Source organism: Empidonax traillii, unplaced genomic scaffold, assembly GCF_003031625.1.
Source record: "Empidonax traillii isolate 1590-97213 ecotype Southwest subspecies unplaced genomic scaffold, ASM303162v1 scaffold51:size1492887, whole genome shotgun sequence".
NCBI classification, from domain to species: domain Eukaryota; kingdom Metazoa; phylum Chordata; class Aves; order Passeriformes; family Tyrannidae; genus Empidonax; species Empidonax traillii.
The window spans coordinates 611,227-630,101 of NW_020955244.1; the positions used below are offsets into that span (position 1 = coordinate 611,227).

The window sequence follows — 18,875 nt, forward strand, 5'->3', positions numbered from 1 at the left end:
AATGAAAATGTGGGGAAGATGTATTTCACACGTGTGAAAACACATACTATGTATCTGATGTGCGTGTTGTCTCTTGTGCTAACCCAAAAAATATCACCTGCTGGTTCACGTAGTGGTTCCATTGGAACTCAAAGTGATCCTGCAGGTTCAAATCTTGCTGCTGTGTCCACAGAGGGCTGGAGTTTGGGATGGAAGTTCCTGCCTTTAGCCCAGCTCTTTTTTTCACATATTGTGCAAAAAGGTGCTTCTAGAGAGCAGGTGGTAACAAACTTGGTGTAACGCTCTTCATTCCATCCCCATCAGTTCATTGGCTTCCACAAAAGTCAGCAGGAGCAATGTCAAGGTCTGTCCCAGTTTATATTACCTTCCTCATCTCCTTTTGATTTAGCAGGGCTTCAGAGCCAGACTGAAGTCATAGATGATGATCACTCTCTCTTTAATCATGGAAAGAAGTGATTCTTATAAAACCTAATAAGTCTCCACAAGAAAGGGATGTTTTTCCAGGATGCTTTAACTATTCTGTCTACTTCGCATCCCACAGGGAATGTAGAGGCTGAAATGATGATGTCTGGAGGAAGACAGGTTTGAAAAGTCTATTGGCTGACAGAGCGAGTATATGTCATGGTTCAGTTTGTGATTATTGACCTTAGCATATGGGCCGACAGTATGTCATGGCTGGAGGCCTAGTAGGCTATTGCCTTGGATGTGTTTCTTTACTAGAGCTGTCAGAGGTATTTTTGATTGCCTCAAGGGATCAGTAAAACTCAGATTCAGTACCTCTGAAAGGTACATTTTATTTCTTCAACAAGAAATAAAATCTGCCTCATTTTCTGTGCACAGACTTGTGCTGAAAAACACCGGTTTTTGCATCAATGGTTCACAACAGTCCAGTATGCTTGTTCAAACATATTTGTCTCTTTTTTTTCTGTAATTAAAAAAAAAAAAAAAAAAAAAAAAAAAACAAAAGAAAAGAAAAGACCAAAACAAAACCAACCACTCAGAAAACAAACCACTCACTCAATCAAACAAAACCCAAACAAAAGAGTTGTTCTGGTTGTCCTGGTTACACAAAAATTCTGATATCTACCTTTTCCTTTTTTTTTTTTTACTCCAAATATGCCTTTTTGGCTTTTTGTCCTGAGGCCATGTGTTTTTCTGGAGGTGTAGGAGGCCAACCACCATCTCGGTGGTCAGTGGTTGGGAAGTTTCTCCTCATCAGTTGGTTTAACCAGTTTTATCGGTATTGTTATTAGCATTCTTCTTGGTTAGGAGTTGTTTTTCACTTATATCTGAGTGTATTTGGTCTTTCTCTCTGTTCTGGAGAAACCAGAGATGTTAAGTTTGAGGGAGAAGACTTCTATCTGAGGTCTCCATCCCTCCAAGTTGTCTCAAACTGAGACAACAATAACAAGAAAACCCCAACACCACCACAACAGCAAAGGGCTTTTGAAGGCCTATGTAGTTTTGCCAGCTAGAAGCTATCCAGTGCCTTCCAAGATCTTGGGGTTGGAGGGATCCAAAGTGAATTTTATATAGGACTGTCTTATGTTAAAGAACCTTGAGCCCTACTCTTTGTCCTCTGGGTTCAAAATGTCTGGATTCAAATTACTTCTAAATTTACGGAGTGCAGGGCCAACCTGAGATCTGGGGTTTTATTTCCGTTGTATTAGAAAGTGTTCTATCTTGCTACTTTTAGAGAAGGATGTTGTAACTTGTACTCTGGCCTGTATTGGAAGTTCAGAGCACACAGCAGTGGTTCTCAAGCAGGAAGGTCTTAAGATAAACCAGCAGACTTACTTTTCCAGTGCTCCAGAGGCCGCTGGATAGTAGTGAGAGGACCCAGTGAAATCCGGAGAGGAGGAAACCAAAGAGAACATTTTAGCATACTCTAAAAATATTATCATAATATAGATAACGTTTTATCATCATATAGATAATATAATCCAATTTGATACATAAGTCATATATCATTATATGCTAGATATGATTATTTAGTAATAAGCATATTATTTAGAGATCCTGTGGTCATGTTGTTAGAGATGCTTTCTGTATAAGTTTATGAGTCTCGTCTTGCAACTAAATAGGTGCTTTTGGGGATTCAGTGATTCATCTTTATGTAGGAACTTTCTTCACAAAGCAGGTTGCTGATGTGGACATGTAGGATATATTTGGATTGCCAATTTGAAAAAATCTTCTGCCATAGTCTGTGAAAGTCTCGTTGCAGAGTACTGAATGCACATCCTCAAAGTTAATGTTTCACTAGGGTTTTGTCTTTTGCAGGTAGACATATTTTAAGGAAGAAGAAGTTTGACTTGAATACAATTTTCTGTAGGGATGTTACGTTGCAAAATATCAGATGAGCATGCTGATCTGAAAAGAATGTGTTTACTCCACCACAGCAACTCTTGGAGGAATTGGAACATTTAGAACATGACCATCTTTCTTAGAAAATGGATAATGTTGGAAAAACTTGATTTTCCATTTCAATAAATAAAGCTGTACACATGAAAACTGCACAGAATTGGTTGGAGAACTCGCTGTTCTTACAGGAGTACATTCTGGGCTGGATTTCTTTTTTTAGTAATTTTTATTTGCTGCAGATTTACTGTTTCTTGCAGTGGGGATGCACCAGCCATCAGCATCAGCCATCAGCACCATTTTCAGATGTAGCCCACTGCCTCCTTAGTTCCTCTGCAAAATTCTGGTAACAGTAGTGTTTTAAAATCCTTATAATTGTTTCCTAGTCAAATGATTCAAACCGTACTTGGTCATCTAGTGAGCTACTGGATAAAGTACTTTTCCACATTTTCATTTTGTGAGCTTTTTTTACAAAAGATTGGAAGCCACATTTTTCCTGTGGAACAATTTTCAGGTTGTACAGACTGTTCTGTGCACACACTGTATTCTCAGTCTCCAAGTAAGCTAATTTTCTAACTTAAACTAATGTTCTTTTGTTTCCCCAATGAAACTTCTGTGTGGTAGGAAAACAGCTGTATATCGTACATTTTATCAAAGTTCCTTTAAATTATCCATTTCTGGTATTGCAGAGGTGATGGCATCAACCTTAGAAAGTAAGCTGTATCATTCTAGTACGGTGGAATGAAACCAGGAGGGAGTCCATTCTTTGTTCTCTGTTAAATGGGAAGATGTAGAAAGGTACAAAATTGCAGTTTGTAGACTGGTGAAGTTAGCTACATCATCTAGAAGAAAATGACTTTTCTGTGTGCTTGCTGCTGTCCGTGTAGATCTGAATATATAAATGTCAGGGTGTATATGTGGTGTAAAGTTCAGTAATTGAGAGGAAAATAATATCTCTGGAAATGAGAGGTTGGAAAACGACTGCTTTAGTTATCAATTTCCTCTGCTTTGCAGGAGCTCTTCTGAAATCCATTTACAGTAAATATTTTTATTCCCACATTTTCATTCTGTTCTTTTTGCCTTCTGGTATCTGAGGACTGTTGGAAAGCCTAAAATGGTATTGATTCAATGTTCACCTTAGGTAAAACTCCTTTTTGCTTTATCAGTACTGACTGTTATTGCATAAGAGCAGCACAGAGGAACTGAAGTTACAGATAACATATGCAAAGTGCATGATTATAATTTTTCACTTAGTTATGAAATATCTCCATTAGCCATCACAACCAGAACAATTTAAAACCAGTTTCTGTTTCAATGTAAAATGAAACAGTTGTCTATTGCACAAATATCCTATTGTTTTCTAGGCTATGTACAATTCTGACAGTTCCTTGTATGCTTGGAATCTGGTCTGACCTGAAGAAGTGCTGGTGTAAATCATTGCCTAAGTTATTTACCAGGATATTAGGCCTACCTTCACCCCATTGGCAGAAAGTGCTTCTTTCTCCCCTCATCTTTCAAAATTCAGTTATATTTAATCCTAATGTTGCAAGACTGAACGATCCTCGCATGCTTTGACATGCATAGATGCTTGTTCCCAATTTTAACTGTTATATAGGACAGCTCCATCAGTAGTCTCTGAAACAAAGTCTTCACAAGTAAAGAAGGACAGAGGATGGGCTAATCTCTTAATTTCCAGTGTGAAGGGATTTAAGTATGACGGTCAGTGTCATGTGGACAGCAGACAGGACTGTTGATAGAGGGTAATTCAGTCATTCTCACTTTAAATTGCGTGTGCCATCACTCTTTTATCTGGTGTAAGTAAGCTTTTGAAGTACAGAGGAATACAGTAGGAGACAAAATGTTCTTAAAAAATATTTCCCTACCCACCTCCCTTTCCCTCCTTCCTTTTTCCCAGCTCCCTTCTTCTTTTCCTCTTCCCCTGCTCTCCCTTCCATGCTCTCTCTTCTAATCCCAGCAAAATTTCCTAGTCTGGTGATGAGAGAAATCCTATTGAAGCATCAGTAAGTAGCGTGAACAGCTGACTGCACAGCCAGGGTGGTGTGACAGCCACTTGTTATGCCCACCCTGTTTCTGTCACCGCATTCTTTCCTCTGCAGGCTCTCTCTGTGGGCATGCTGGCTCCTGTGCTGCAGTGCTATCATCTTAGGAGGTGAGGTTTAAGGTAGGGAGTCCACAGCAGCCAGCACCAGGGAACCCCAGGTGTTGGCTCCACGGGGTACATTACCATTATAAAAAGTCAGTAACAACTTCCCTTGAGTTTCCTTCACTACGCTGCAGCTATTAACAAGAAAACAGGAGCTGCCTCTGGGTTTTAACATGCAATATATGTTTGTGTGTTCATGGATTTTCATCCCAAATCAACCTCAGGGTCTGCAGGTCTGAAAATCAATGTCTCTGGTAAATTTTTTTCCCTAATTTTCTCCAAGTATTTGACAGGACAGAAAGTGTAATTCTTTAGAGGATTTAAAGTATAAATATTTTTCATTGTTTCTACGGTCCAGTGTTTCCCATAACTACTTCTGTGAGAATACATAATGTAATCTGTTAATTGATCCAAGGAAATACTGTTTAGGTAGTTCCATTCATTTGGGTTTGCAGTTAACATAATTTTGTTCATTCTCTTTGAACTATGCTCTGTTCTTCTTTCTTCATTCAAATGCACTCAGTTCAAGAGTCAAGGTTTAGGAGCTTTCAGAATTACCATAGTAAAAAATCTGTTGTGGCTTTACAAAATAAAAATATGTTACTCAGTTTCAAGTAGACCTTGTGAGTCTGAAATAAAAAAACTATAGTAAGATTTGTGATATCGCTGTTAAAAAGTTCTTCTTTGTTTAATGGTTCGTAGTGAAGTTGCTTCTATTTAAAGCATTGAGTTTGATCTTGGCTTTGATCTAAAGCTTTTGATCTTGAAAGAAGGATGTTGTGGCAGTAAAACAAAAAGCGTAGGAGAGATTTTTCTTTTTTTTTTTTTTCAAGTGGTAAAGGATACTTTCAAGACCTAGTATGCACTTACTGAACTTACCTTTACTTAAATCTGTTTGCAAAGTCTATCTAATTGTATATATTTGAGGGATTGCTCAAATGCATGCTTTAATGAACCCTATTCTCCTCCAAGGGCACAGGTTTTTCTTTTGAAGCTTTCAGGGAATTCCATATATACTATAAGAGTATTAAAAAAAAAAAAAGTACTGAAAATACCTTACTAGCATCATTTTAACTGTACCAAATATGATACAGTCTATCCTTTATTGCCTCTTGTTTTTTAATTATAAATACCTAAAATCCTAACTTAAGAATTTATAGCATTCCGATTTTGCATGGCTAACATGGCTTGGGGTCTCTCCCATCGTGGTGGAGTTGGAATATCCTCTTCAGAGGCTGCAGGTACACCTGTTGAAGTCCCATGCCTAAATTTAATCACATCCTCACAGCATCTTGTCGAGTAAATAAAGCATTTAGCCGAGGCCTAGGTAATAAATAGGCTTTGCGTGCCACAAAATGACTAAAAAGCTGCTCCGCGTCTTGCTTTTAAGATGCTTTTCAGAGCCTCCAAGGTAGTTCAATAGTCGGATTCGGGAGGTGCAGGCGGGTACCAAGGCCTGTCTTGGGTCAGTTCATGGTGATGATACGTTGTCCTTTGTCTCCTGAACTGGCCCGTTAGGCCGTTCCTTTCTCCGGACAGACCCGTGACAGCGGGTGTCTACAGGGAGGTTAACAGGAGAGCGGCTTTCATAGCCGGGGTCTTGAGGGGAGGGTATCTCTAATGGTGAGGCTGTAAACCCGGGACGAGCCTGCCTGCCCGGGTTGGCAAGGGCTGTCCATCGGACACGGCACCGCCGGGGCCAGGCCGGGCTCCGAACATGAGGGGCGATCCGAGCCGGGCCGGGCCGGGCTCCGAACATGAGGGGTGATCCGAGCCGGGCCGGGCCGGGCTCCGAACATGAGGGGCGATCCGAGCCGGGCCGGGCTCCGAACATGAGGGGCGGTCCGGGCCGTGCTCCGGACCCGCGGGGCACACGGGCTGGTCGCTGCCGAGCGGAGCCGCGGCCCGGCCGCCCCGGAGCCCCGGCCCTGACGTCTCCGAGGCTCCTCCTCCCCGCGGGGCTCCGGGACCCCGCGGAGGTGTTTCATTTCCGACCAGGGCTGCGCTGCCGGGGCGGGAGCGGGAGCGGGGGTGGCCCGGCACGGGATGGCCCGGCTCGGCAGGGAATGGCTCGGCTCGGCTCGGCCCGGGGCGGGCGCTGCTCCGGCAGTCACCGGGCCGGGTGTGGCGGCGGGCGGACAGGGCTGCTCCGTGGCCGGGGAGCCGAGCCCGCCTCACCTTGCGCTTTCTCCCCCGTGCAGCCCCTGCTGGAGGAGGTCGGGACGTGGAAGGAGTGCCAGCTCGTCCGGCAAGTGAGCGGCGAGGTGAGGAGGGGACCTTGGGCGGCTGGCACACCGCGCCTCGCTGCTTGCCCTTGCAGAGCCGCTCCTGGAGTTCTCCACCTGCCGCGCCACCCCCGCCCCTGCCGCGCTCCTGCTTTAAAAAATAATTGCTTCCGTATGGAGCATAAAAATATTGGTAGGGTCAAAAAAAAAAAAAACAAAAAAAAAACAAAAAACGGGTGTCATTACTTTATGAAATAATAACAACCCCACCAGCCAGATTTGACGTTGGTAGTCTGGAACAACGTTCGAGTGAATGGCTGGAAATAAATCTCTTATTTGAACTAGAAGGTGTAAAGGATAAATCGCAGAGATTTTTGCCCAGGATTTTTGCGCGCTGCAGTGATAATTTTCCACTTGGCAATGTGGTCTGGCATCAAACACGTTCTTTATGCAAAAAAACCTTAAACCGAAAGCTCTGAGACGAAGAACACCACCTGGCACTTGGTCCGTGCACAAGTAACTAAACAGATTACCCAAGACCACGTCCCTCTGTATGGGAAAAGTGCTCTTCCCGATCCAGTGAAGCAATTAAAAAAAATGTCTTCAGTCTCTTATAGCTTTTTACCAGTGCTGAGTAGCTGCACTCAGGTTGCGTCTTCTGCCTAAAAAAGCACCATGGTTTTGAACTCCAGGTCACAAAATGGATTCAGACAAACCAGAGGGTCAGAAAAAGCAGCAAAAAGAAAAGAAAGCTGGATGAAGAAACTTTCCAGAAGGTAAGCGATCTCGATGTCTGTCTGGGTAATGGGACAAAGGGCAGCAGATCTGAAATGCTTTCTGATTATGCCTTCATAAGCTCTATAGCGATGTTATTTAGTGTCTTCAACAAAATGATAGTAAAAAAAGGGTGTTACAGATAAAGTTTCACAGTCACTATGTAGTTACAATGGCAAAAAGTTAACAATCTTTTCAGTCGTTAGTGTAGGAGGCAAAATTTTCCTATATTTGTATTTAACTAATATTCTGAGGAAGAAAGAGAAGGGTGCTTTCAGCAGGGAAATATAGCACTTGAGATCTTTTGACAGGACCTACACCACTATTTTTGGATACTGGTAGCTGAGAAACAGTTTTCATGGTGGATTTTGGGACAGTGGTAGATGTGATGTGTATGTCGAAACAAATATTTAGACTATGCTGTTGAATCTTCATTCAGAGGGTGAGTTTGAAAGTCATCTATTTGCAATATAGATTTCAGTTAATGACAATGTGTCTAGAAAGGTATTTTAAAGATTACTACAGAAGATTTTTAAACCTGAATACAACTGAACTTAAACTGTTTTTAAATCAGTGATTTTGATTAAGCTGTTACGAGAGACTTGTTCCTAAATTGCAACGTAGAGAGGTAAGTAATTAGCTGATATTTTAACTAAAGAGCTATTTTCTGTCCTCTGAGGGAAAAAATGTGAATAAAGATGCACTTCCAAATGCATTATTAGAATTATGGTGGTTTTGTTCGTTTTGGTTTTGCAAACAAATTTATGATTATTTTTTAAAACTCTAGTTACCTCTAAAGGATTAAAATAGCAGTGTGTTGCTTTGCTGTTTCGACAGTGCTTCTAGAATGCATGATGAATCATTGCTGTTTCTGTAGCCAAATTCTTGGTGATAGCATGGCTGCCAACTCCTGGGATGTGTTGCCTTAGTACGGACATTGCAGCTTTATGACAAATGTCCTCAAAGTGCCTGGTGTAGGGGTGATTTATCAGCTCCACGGTCAGCTAAAACCCACCAAAACGCATCCTTTTATTCAATACTTGCATTTTGTAACTGGAAAACATAATTTAGGGAAGATGTTCTATGTTGTTGTACTTCATTTAAACAGAGATAGCATAAACAGTTTAATTCACATTCACATTTTGAAATAATTTTTAAGCGGTACAAAGATCCTGTGTTACACCTGAACAGCAGGTTTAGAAGTGCCTTATTGCTGTTACGCCAATCCTAATCTCTTTTTATAGGAGAGAGCTTCCTTAGTACTGATAAAATTCTATTTCTGTTTGGAGAGTTGTTCTCCTGCTGCTTGGTTTGTGAGAGAGAACTTCAGCACGTAGTCTTGCCTTGGTGGAAATGCAGAACCCGATGTGTAAACCTGAGATATACTCATCTTTTTTCGACAGTAATTCTGGAGCAGGGTCTGTGAATTTAAACTGAAGGTAAACATAACTGTTGTCTTGTGATACCTGTAAGTATTAATGCCGTGGAGGTCCAGGGCAGGTTCACAGCGCTGCTGACCGGGCGCTGAGCCGCGTGGCGAGGAAGAGGTGTAACAATAACCTGACATCTGGGAACAAACCACTGACTGGTCTCTGAGGTTGGAATTCTTTATGTTGCACACAAGTTTGGCCATTGCAGTGGTGACTTTTCCGATACAGTTACAGATGACAGAAGCGAAGAAGGGTGAGGGACCTCCCTGGAAGTACTTCATTGTGTTATTTGGTTTCAAAGCTGGTTGCAGCTAGGTTTTCAATGAGGGCTCAACCAGTCTGTGCCATTCCCAGTCAGTGTGGATGGTGCTAACCTCTGTTCCACTAGAGTTCTTGGTTTTCAGCTGTGTCCATATCAGTTTTCAGCAGAAATGGCATTATACAGCAGGTAAAGTGTCTTTCAAGGTGAAAAAGAGAACAAGAAAGAGAAAAGCATGTAATGGAAAAGTATGACGCCCCTTCAGAAAGTAGAGAGGTAGGAATAAAGGCATGGAGTGAGAAGAGGGAGCTGAGAAGGTGAGCAAAAGTGAAGAGAAGTCAGAGTTGGTATCAGCACATATCACAACTGTGATTAATATAAGGATAGTGATTTGCTGCATATCTAGAAAACTTAGCTTGGCTTTAATCTTGATTATCTTTTCCAAGCAAGCACAAACTCATTAAATGTAGCTTCTAAACTTCCACGTGCCTGCGGTGCCCGATTTTCCTCTGTCATTTCTTTTCTTTGTGATAGTCATACAAGATGCATGACTTTGCTACACTGAGGCACCACCAAATCAAAGCAACTGCTGCATCCAAGTACAAAATCTGGGATAGAGAGATAACTCTGTATGTAAAAAGTGAAACACAATTGTGAAGGAAACATTGCTGACAAGTGCCAGGGAATTGCTTCTTGAAGAAGTTGCCTTCTAAACAGTTTAGGTTTGAAGGAGTTGCCTGTACATGCACTTATGTTTATTTAAAGATATTTGAAGATACCGTGTGGTGGGTAAGAAGTGTGTGACCAGTAGTGTGAACTGTGCTCAAGGAGGAATATGAACCAGTGGGGAAGCTCGTGTGGGAAGTTGTGCTGCTTTCTAGTGTGGACCCACACATGGTGGATTACAGCAGTGTGTAACAGAATCAGTGGGTGAGAAAGGCTTCTACTCAAATAGCTATTTCTCATACTTTTACTTTCTTTCTATATTTGAGAGAGGGGTTGTTTTTTTTTTTTAGGTGGGGATTTCTTTTGTTTTAGCTTATTTTCATTACTAATATTTTTTGTTGCTCTGTCTCTGCAGTTTCTTATATTTTCTTACCAACTTTAGTCCCAGTCTTTTTTTCCTGCTTATTTTCCACCCCTCTTTACTTCTCTGTTTTCCTTGGGCTCCTTTGGTTACCTTTGGCACTGTTCATTCCTTTCTATTTACTTTCAGTAACTTTTATTTGTTTGAAAAAAGGAGAAACAAGTAGAAAAATCGAAAAAAAAAATTGTGTTCTACTCACCATGCTTTCTGTTTATAGTTCTCTATAGATACTCTTCTTACAGCGTGTGTATACATAAGTTTAAACACATTCACCCCTAGCGCTCTTTTTTTGTCATTCTGCCTATTCTCTTACATTTTTTACTCCTCATTTGTTCTTGTGCTGTCTCTTTGTCTTGTCATTTAGCTGGCCAGCACAGTTTGCAGTCAGAATGTGTATCAATAGAGGATGTTGTTCATGTGTGAATTTTAGAGAAGGTGTAACAGAGCTTGGTAAGAATTGTTTGGTTAAAATTAGCGTTGTTTTATTATGAAGAGTGTGAAATAACTGTTAAGTGTTATTATTATTATTTTTTTAATACTTGACTGTGTCTGCTTGAGCCAGAGGCAGAAGAAAATAACCTTTGAGTCAGGCTAGTGGAATTGTAGCGTGCGATCTGTGTCTGTTGTGGAATTGGAGGGGAAACATTTTTCATTAGAAGACCGATTCACTTTTACACGACATTCAGAGTTAAAATATAAAGCTGCTTTAAAAATGTTCCAGTGGTGTAAAAAGTGTAACAGGATGAGGTATGCAGGTACCCAGTATTTAGGAAAAACACTGAAATATGTGTGTATATATACACTCAACAGGTAAGGAAGATATTTCTTGCAAATTATCAAAACTGCATTTGTCTGTTTCAGTTTTAGTTCAATTGGATACTGGAAACTTTGAGGAGTAATTCAGTGTTTCCAGAATAATTTTTGCTGCTTTTTCAGAAATATGTTTAATGTGTTTAAAGTTTGTCTGCTGGTTTACCAGCGATGTGACTGTCCTTTGATTGTTTTCCTACTGGTTGTTGCATTTGTCTCACTCCAGAGATTTACAATTGGCAGTACTTAAGCTCTGTGAACAACCTGAGCAAAAATGACTGTTGAAATGGCTGTTAAGTTTCTAATAAAACATAAAAACCCCAAAAGAGTTGCGATAAATGCGACTAGCGCTAAATGCTGTAACTCTTCTGTTCTTTAACAGCGAATTCGCAGTGTAACTGAAATACAAGAAACAAATCTTGTAATCCACTAAAATGAGCCTTCTTGTTATATTTTAAGTAGAAAATGTTTTGAAGTCTCAGAAAAAAAGGTTGATTAAAAAAATTGTGTGGTGTAAGAAAGCTCTTAGTTAAGGAAGTTTATTCATGACGATGTGTTTCTTCTAAATCAGGTAAAGACCATTAATATACAGTGCATTAAAATTACTTTAAACCTTCAACTGCCATGTATTTTTTTGTTTTTCAAATGAATGTTTTTACCTGACTCCAGCAAACTAAGAATCAAAGCAAGGATCAAATCTGAAATAATCTCTACAGCCTGTGCACTGCATAGTGCTCAAGAGCTAAAAGAAACACAGTGAAAAGTTGTAAAGTGTTACTCAGAGAGTCTTCTGTGGCATTATTTGCCGTACCAAATTCTGTTAATCTCACAGAACTTTCTAGGAACCCTGTAAACAGTCCTTCACTAATTACAGAAAACATTTAATTCCCTTTGAGATCAGGAATTTGAATGGAAGACTTTATACTCCACTCATGCAGAAGATCTGAATTGCAGTAAATGTTCTTGAGCTATCTGGGAAATAGAGTAATTTAAAAAACTTTTCCTCTGAATACATGTCAGTATCATTTCAAGCCATTGGAACTAAATGTTTTTAGTATTTAGTTTTGCTTCCCTGTAATCATGTCTGTATTTATGAATTGTTTGGAAACTGTAATTGTGCAGCTCTAGACAGCTATAGATTTTTAGGATAGTGCTGCTTCAAAATTCAGTTAAGAAACATGTAATAAAGCAAGAAAATACTGTGTCTGTGTATAAAAAATGTAAAAATTCAAAAGTTGTGTGGAATTTTTGGTTTAGCAATAATTTTTTTTTTTAGTAGTCCAATCCTGACTACAGTGTCAGCTGTATTTTATTTGGACTAGCGATCTGTTAGGGTCTTAGTTTCCTTTTTAACAGCACCTATCTCCCTTAGCAAGGAGTTGTTGTTGCGCAGTATATTTCACACTGAGTCTGCTAGAGGGATGTTGTCATTGTGTTGTCGAAGGTTGAATGTTCCTGTTAGGCCACGTTTATGGATCAGTGAAGCAACTTTCCACCACCCACAGCTGATGCATCTCCTCCCCTTCTGACTCTGAGGTGGCCATCTGTAAATCAGGAGGCCTCGGCCCAGCTTGGCTTCGTGTTGAAACAGTTTAAGTTGCAGGTGATTACTGCATCGTTGTGCTGCCCAAGCAAGCACCCTTTGTTATAAAACACAACGTTTCTGTGGGAAGGAAAGGGCAGTGAAGAGGTTTATTCTTTTTGGTTTGTAGGAAGAATTAGTTATACACTATTTGGATATCAGTTTCCTTGAGGGCATTTTAATAAGGTTTTAGGATGCTGTCTGAATGAATTACATTACTAGAACTGACTACTGCCAGTAACTTTTTCTACTGTTGTTTCTCATTATAAGGCCCTGTTTTTGGTGGTTGATCCTTCATACCTTAGCTTAGAAAAAACTTTTGTCTTTCATACAGGAAATGGAAAATGTGAGTTTTGTTCTTTCCAAAATAACAGAAAAAACCAAAAAACTATTCAATTGTTTTCAACACTTCTCAGATGTATGCCCCCACCAGTGTTTGGTGCGCTGCTTTCAAACACTCCATACGTTTTTTGCTACAGATTTTTCTAATGGATTTTTTACTAGTTGAGAATATACACTTGTGCATGGCAGCTGAATAGTCCACTTGGTTTAAATGTCCCCAGGTTCTTCTTGGTGTGATTGACTATAATGACAAAGGAGGTTTAATGGTCTGCTTGCTCAAGTGTGTGCTTTATTTCAGTCTTACGTTTATTGCACTTTCTCAGAAATGGACTTAACTATTTTTTGATGGCTAGTCAACTATTGTCCTTATTCTGTGTCTGTTTTTGGTTTTGGATTATGTTCACACACTGTACAGTAAAAGCACATTTATAGGAGCCTGTAAGGGTGGACGTTTTATTTAAAGAAATGTGTGAGCACAAAATGTAAAGGCTAGATCTTTTACAAAACACATTAGAAAGGTTCTGAGAGTTCTTAACCCTCTTTTTGATGGCCACAGCTCTAAAAGTAGTCATGAGTAGAACTTAAAATGCTCTTATAATCCTCTTCTCCCCTTAGAGACCCCTGAGAAGCTCTTTTAGAGTAGGAAGGTAGATCACTGTTAAAAGCAAATACATTCTTTGTTGCTTTAATTAAACAGACAGGATTGAATTCTTAAAGATGTGTAAATTGTTCTGTACTCATTTGATCTGTGCTGCATAAATTTCCTTGTGTTATTTCTCATGTGGTAACAAACGAAGTGACCATTCACAAATGTCTAGCTGCTCTCATCAGATGCTTCACTTGCAGGTTTTCTGAAGCCTGTACCGACATCTGGAACTAGACTACTGCCCTACATTAGCATGGATATTTGTGCTATATAAAAATATATATATATATGGACAGTATTTTTCATCTTATAAGACACAAACTGCCTAATGTCTGTCAGTTTCTTGAGAGTGCGGTCTCACATGCACGAGTGATGAGAAAATACTTTTTCCCTTTGTGCTGTTAAGCTGAGCTCTGCCTGGACAGTCATCTTATCTGAACAGCGTTCTTGAAGCACAGGGCATTGATACTTAAATTTCCCATAGTTTTGATTAAAAAGTGATTGCCAGTGACAATTTGATTAATTAAGTAGAAGAAATTTTTTGTCCTCTACTGCTGAAGTCCACAGTCATTTTTCAAGAAAAGCTTTTATTTATACCTGGAAAGAATTGCTAATGAAAGGGAAGCCTGGGCAATAATGTTGCTTTGTATCTCCTTTTCCCTTTTCTGCTTTTAACTTAGGCATCCACTGGGCATTTTCAGTTCAAGTTGTTAGGTCCTTGCCATGTTCCCATAAGAGACACTGTGGGTAAAGCCCACACAAAGGCAAGGCAGACGTGTGAGCTCCATCATTTCTGGTAGTCCTAAGAGATGCTTGAGGGGGAAAATGGTCTGACTGTCCCAACCACAGGAAACATTTTTTATGGCCGCTTCAAACCTGCGAGATGGTTTGGTCATGAGACACGAGTTCCTTGTTGAAATTGGATTTCATTGCTGTTGTCTCTTAAAGAATTTATTGTTTTGGTTTTATGAACTAGATTCTACATACTCTTCAGGTTGTGTACTCCAAATGTGGTGAATTTCCCTTACAGTTGGCTTCCTTCTTCACTCCTAACAGAAATGCTTGAGAAAAAAAGGGTCTTAGGACTTAGCATGGAGACTATTAAGGGTCTTGCTTATGTCCTCTCATCCATATCTCAAGAGGAAATGGAAAACTTCAAGAGAGTATTAAATGCTTCCATGCTCAAGATCCTGTTTATTTCAGAGAAATGATGACACGCCCAGTGCCAGTTATGCAGTAACTATGGTGGTTGTGTTTTTGTTTTAACTCCAGAGATTTCTCTGTGTTTTGGCTGTACTTCTGACAAATGTGGTGAAGCTACTAATATATTTAAATACTTTGCTGAACCAGGCCTTAGTCATGCATCCTTAAGATCTTCTTTCCAAGTGACCACTTCCTCACTGAAGAGGAGATTTGATTTCTCCCAATTGCCCAGAGAGTTTTTTACTGGGAGATATGGTGTCAATTTTTCTTTCTATCTATCTATCTATCTATCTATCTATCTATCTATCTATCTATCTATCTATCTATCTATCTATCTACCTATCTATCTTACAGCATAGATGATACCAGGGGAGGGGAGGTAGTAGGGGAGTAGTATTTGGTAGAATTCAAGGCAGGATAATTGTAGAATAATTTGTCTAAAGCTCAGTTTCCTCTTACATCCTAAAATTTCCCCTCTCCTCTTTTGCTGTTAAGGAGAGATTGCTTATTCTGAGTGTATGCTAGTTCATACTTGAGAAACCCATAAGATGGGATTCTAAATTAATCACCCAAATTTACCTTCAGTGTGCCTTAGTATATATGGCCTGATTTTTGACAGGAAGAGTTACCTTGAGCAAACCTCTTAGGCTTCCAGGAGGGAGTAAAAGAATTTTAATTCTACCTGTTGTGGAGCACAAGCAACACAGGCATTCATGTTTAAGAGAACTGATTACTTGGAGAGACGGGGAAGGCGAGGGAAGCGATTTAAGCTCACCTTGTTTTATGGAGGGGAATATATGAACAGGAGGTTCATTTCAAAATTTTTCCCAGTCTAAATAATTAATATACCATACTTTTGTTTAATACACAGTCTTATTTTGTAACATCTGTAATATTTTCCAAGAAATTAAACGTTTGCTCTTTCTTGAAAAATTATTATGCTTGTTTATCAGCACAGGAGAGGAGACATACATACTGTACTGTATGCAGAGCTACTAACTTCAACTCAGAGTTGCAGCACTGAGTTGTATAAAAGTAGCTGAGAGATTCAAGACATGTCAGAACATACAGCTTAGTGGTGTGAAGATACAGTTTTAATGCAAATGAGGGTTTACTTGAAATCAGAATGTTCGTCTTGATTTTACGGATCATAAACCAGGGCGTGGAGATAACAGGTAGCTCGTCCAGAGATACCTAAGGAAGTTGGTGAGGGCAGGGAAATGGACTGAAGTCGAATTTCATGGCCAAATGCAAACCTTCACCTGAGGCCTGTCTACATTATAAGTGCCAAAGAATCAAGCCACACAGTTTACTGTGAAGCACTTAGTTCTCTCTGCACAAAATGTATATGGTTGGTGATATTTTAACCTGTAGCAGAGATTGGAACACAAATAGTGCTGTGACTTCATTTCCCCAGTAATTCTGTGAAAGGCCCAGCACACATAGGAGTGTAATTGAAAAGATGAGTGTAGGAGGATTCATTTTATCAATATTTACATTGTAATAGAATGTGCTTTCTAGTAATGGTAACAGCTGTGGTTAGTGATTCCAGAGTAAAAGTATTACATATAAGTGTTGGCTTTGAGTCTATTTTAAAGAATAATAATTTAATGGTCAACTGTTTTGGACTGTCTAAATGTATGTATGCAGCCTGTAACTTTTAACACAAAGGGAGGGTAGAATAATTAATAAAACTTGCTAAATCACGAGTTTTTTTCAGTGCAAATAATTCCAATTGTAAAACTTTCAGGCATGGTGTGGTAGGGTGCTGGAAGGGCAGTAACAACCAGAAGTCAGAAATGTGCTGTTGTGTCTTCACAGCACAGAAAGGTGCATGATGGCAAGTCTGCTCCTGCCTGATGGATATGGAGCTGGAACATAGGATAAAGAACACATAATCACTTGCTAAGTGTGAATGTTTTATTTAATGATACAACCTTCTGGTATAAAGTAAATACTTAACGAGTTCTATTGAATTGGAAGTGTCTGGTGAGACCGACAGATTCTCTTATGCTTCATCAGGAACACGGGGAGCTTTTCCAAACACAAACCATTTTGTGCTTCCAAGGGTGGGTATTTCACATCTTGCACTTGTTTTTTAATCAGTTAAAGCCTGTGAATATCCCATATAGGAATTTGTTTGAAGTGTTTTTAAAAAGGAAGGTTGTGTAATAGCAATGACCTAGATGGCGTGTAGACACTAAGCCTTTTCATTTGTTTTCTCTTGTCCAGAGCATTGAGACAGGAAGCATTCTTAGAGTTATTTTTAGGTTTTTCAAAGTCCACCTTGATTTCCTCATGTAACAGTAATCCCCTGGCCAGCCCTGAAAGCAATAGTGTTTACTCTTCAATAGTGCCATATGCTTGATTTTTTTTGTTTTGTTTTGTATGCCTGTGGGTTTTTTTTTAAATAAAGTACTCAGAAACTTCAATTTATACTGGATTTTCATACATTAACTAGAAGGAAGCACAACTCAATGTTTTCATGATTCTTCTCATAGTGTGTCTGAATCACAGCAAGTGGTTTGATTTACTGCAGTCTAGTCTGCATGTGTAAAAGATCGTGTGTACAAGATTGCTCTCTTGATCTATAGTTGTGTTGTTTTTATGGCATCACATTTGCTGTGACAGAAAGAGGGCCAAGCAATTAGGAGTCAGTAATTCTGATTTCCTTCTTAGCTTATATCCTGTTTATTTTTCATTTGAGCATTCAGCTGAGGAGTGAGCTATTGCTCCCAATGCATCTTTTTACCTACTCATGTCATGGTGCTGATGCCGTTTTAGTTGATGTGTCCCTCCTTCTAAAATAAAGAGAAACTGAGTGCATCAGTGTGTTTCTGTAACACCTACCATTGCTGCTCATTCCATTTACAGCATTAAAATATGAGAAACTTCTACAGAGATGTTGCCTTAACCATGCATAGTTTACTGAATTACAGTGAGCTGTGCTATATGGAGAGGGTAAGCAGTTTCAAGTTCTGCATCTTTATAAGGTAGAATATGCTTGGCTAAGTGTTTCATTACTTGTGACACTCAGTTAATATTTGTAAAACATACTGGGATGGGTAAATGTGAGCTTGTGGAGTTTCTGTTCGTTGCTACTGGTGTTAGGTGGTTTCAAGTAAGGGAACTGTGTTCTTTGTGCCAGGCATAAGCTTTTCACCATCTTACCCGTGTATGTCATGCAATACAACTTGATGTTTCCACGTAATATGCTAGCTAGTGTTTGACTGTATTCCTTTCATCAGTGAAAAGCCGAGGCTTTTCAGCTTATCTCTTCCTCAGTTATCTTGATCTGAATGTTCTGTTACTGTCAGAACAAGCAAAATGCATAAACTGTTATAAAAATAGCAGAATGAAAATCTTGTGACTCAACAAATCTGCTATGGAAAAGTTACTTGTGTAGAGTCTTATGTGAGTTTTACTTGGCCAGAACATTGCGAGTGTCTGCTAAAGTTTGTGAAAACCTGACTGTGGATGCTGAAACACGAGCTCTGGGTTACTCATATACAGACATAAAAAAACCCAAACAACAGAACAGCTCAGTATTAATTACACAGAGGAACAACCGGAAAATAAGAGAAGCTGGATCAATATACCTCGCCTTCATTATTGTGATTCTAACTATACTTACAATTTTAATAAATTTAAAAGTCACAAAATGGGAATTGGCCAAGTATTATCAACACAAAAAAATATCCTTGAGATTTTTGCAGTGCTCATTGCTACTCACATGTTGTCTGAGGGGATCTAGATAGGCCTAGGAAAGGAAGAAAGGAAAGGGCAGGTTGGTCAGGAGGGCCGAGTGCGTCCTGGAGTGCATCAGTCCTGGCTGGCCCAGGGAGGGGATTGTTCCACCCTGCTCTGCAGTGGTGCAGCCTCTCCTGCACTGTTGGGGCAGTTTGAGGGGACACAATGGAAGGGAGAGATTGAGCCATTGGAGAGTGTCCAAAGGAGGCCACAAGGATGGGGAAGGGTCTGGATTTGGAGCCGTG

General features: G+C 39.8%; 1 protein-coding gene across 5 annotated transcripts in view; it reads left to right on the forward strand.

Moving 5' to 3' along the window:
* Nucleotides 1–18,875, forward strand: part of AOPEP (aminopeptidase O (putative)) — a 157,002-nt gene that overhangs the window by 74,359 nt on the left and 63,768 nt on the right. For 4 of the 5 annotated variants that reach the window (XR_003570683.1, XM_027879148.1, XM_027879147.1 and 1 more), the window contains 2 exons: nucleotides 6,724–6,786; nucleotides 7,440–7,523. The exons of the other annotated variant lie outside the window; for it this stretch is intronic. Coding sequence is in view for 3 of the 4 variants with exons in the window: in XM_027879148.1 (XP_027734949.1) it covers nucleotides 6,724–6,786; nucleotides 7,440–7,523 (147 nt within the window). In the remaining variant the exon portion in view is untranslated. The remainder of the gene's footprint in view (nucleotides 1–6,723; nucleotides 6,787–7,439; nucleotides 7,524–18,875) is intronic. 5 annotated transcript variants of the gene reach the window in all.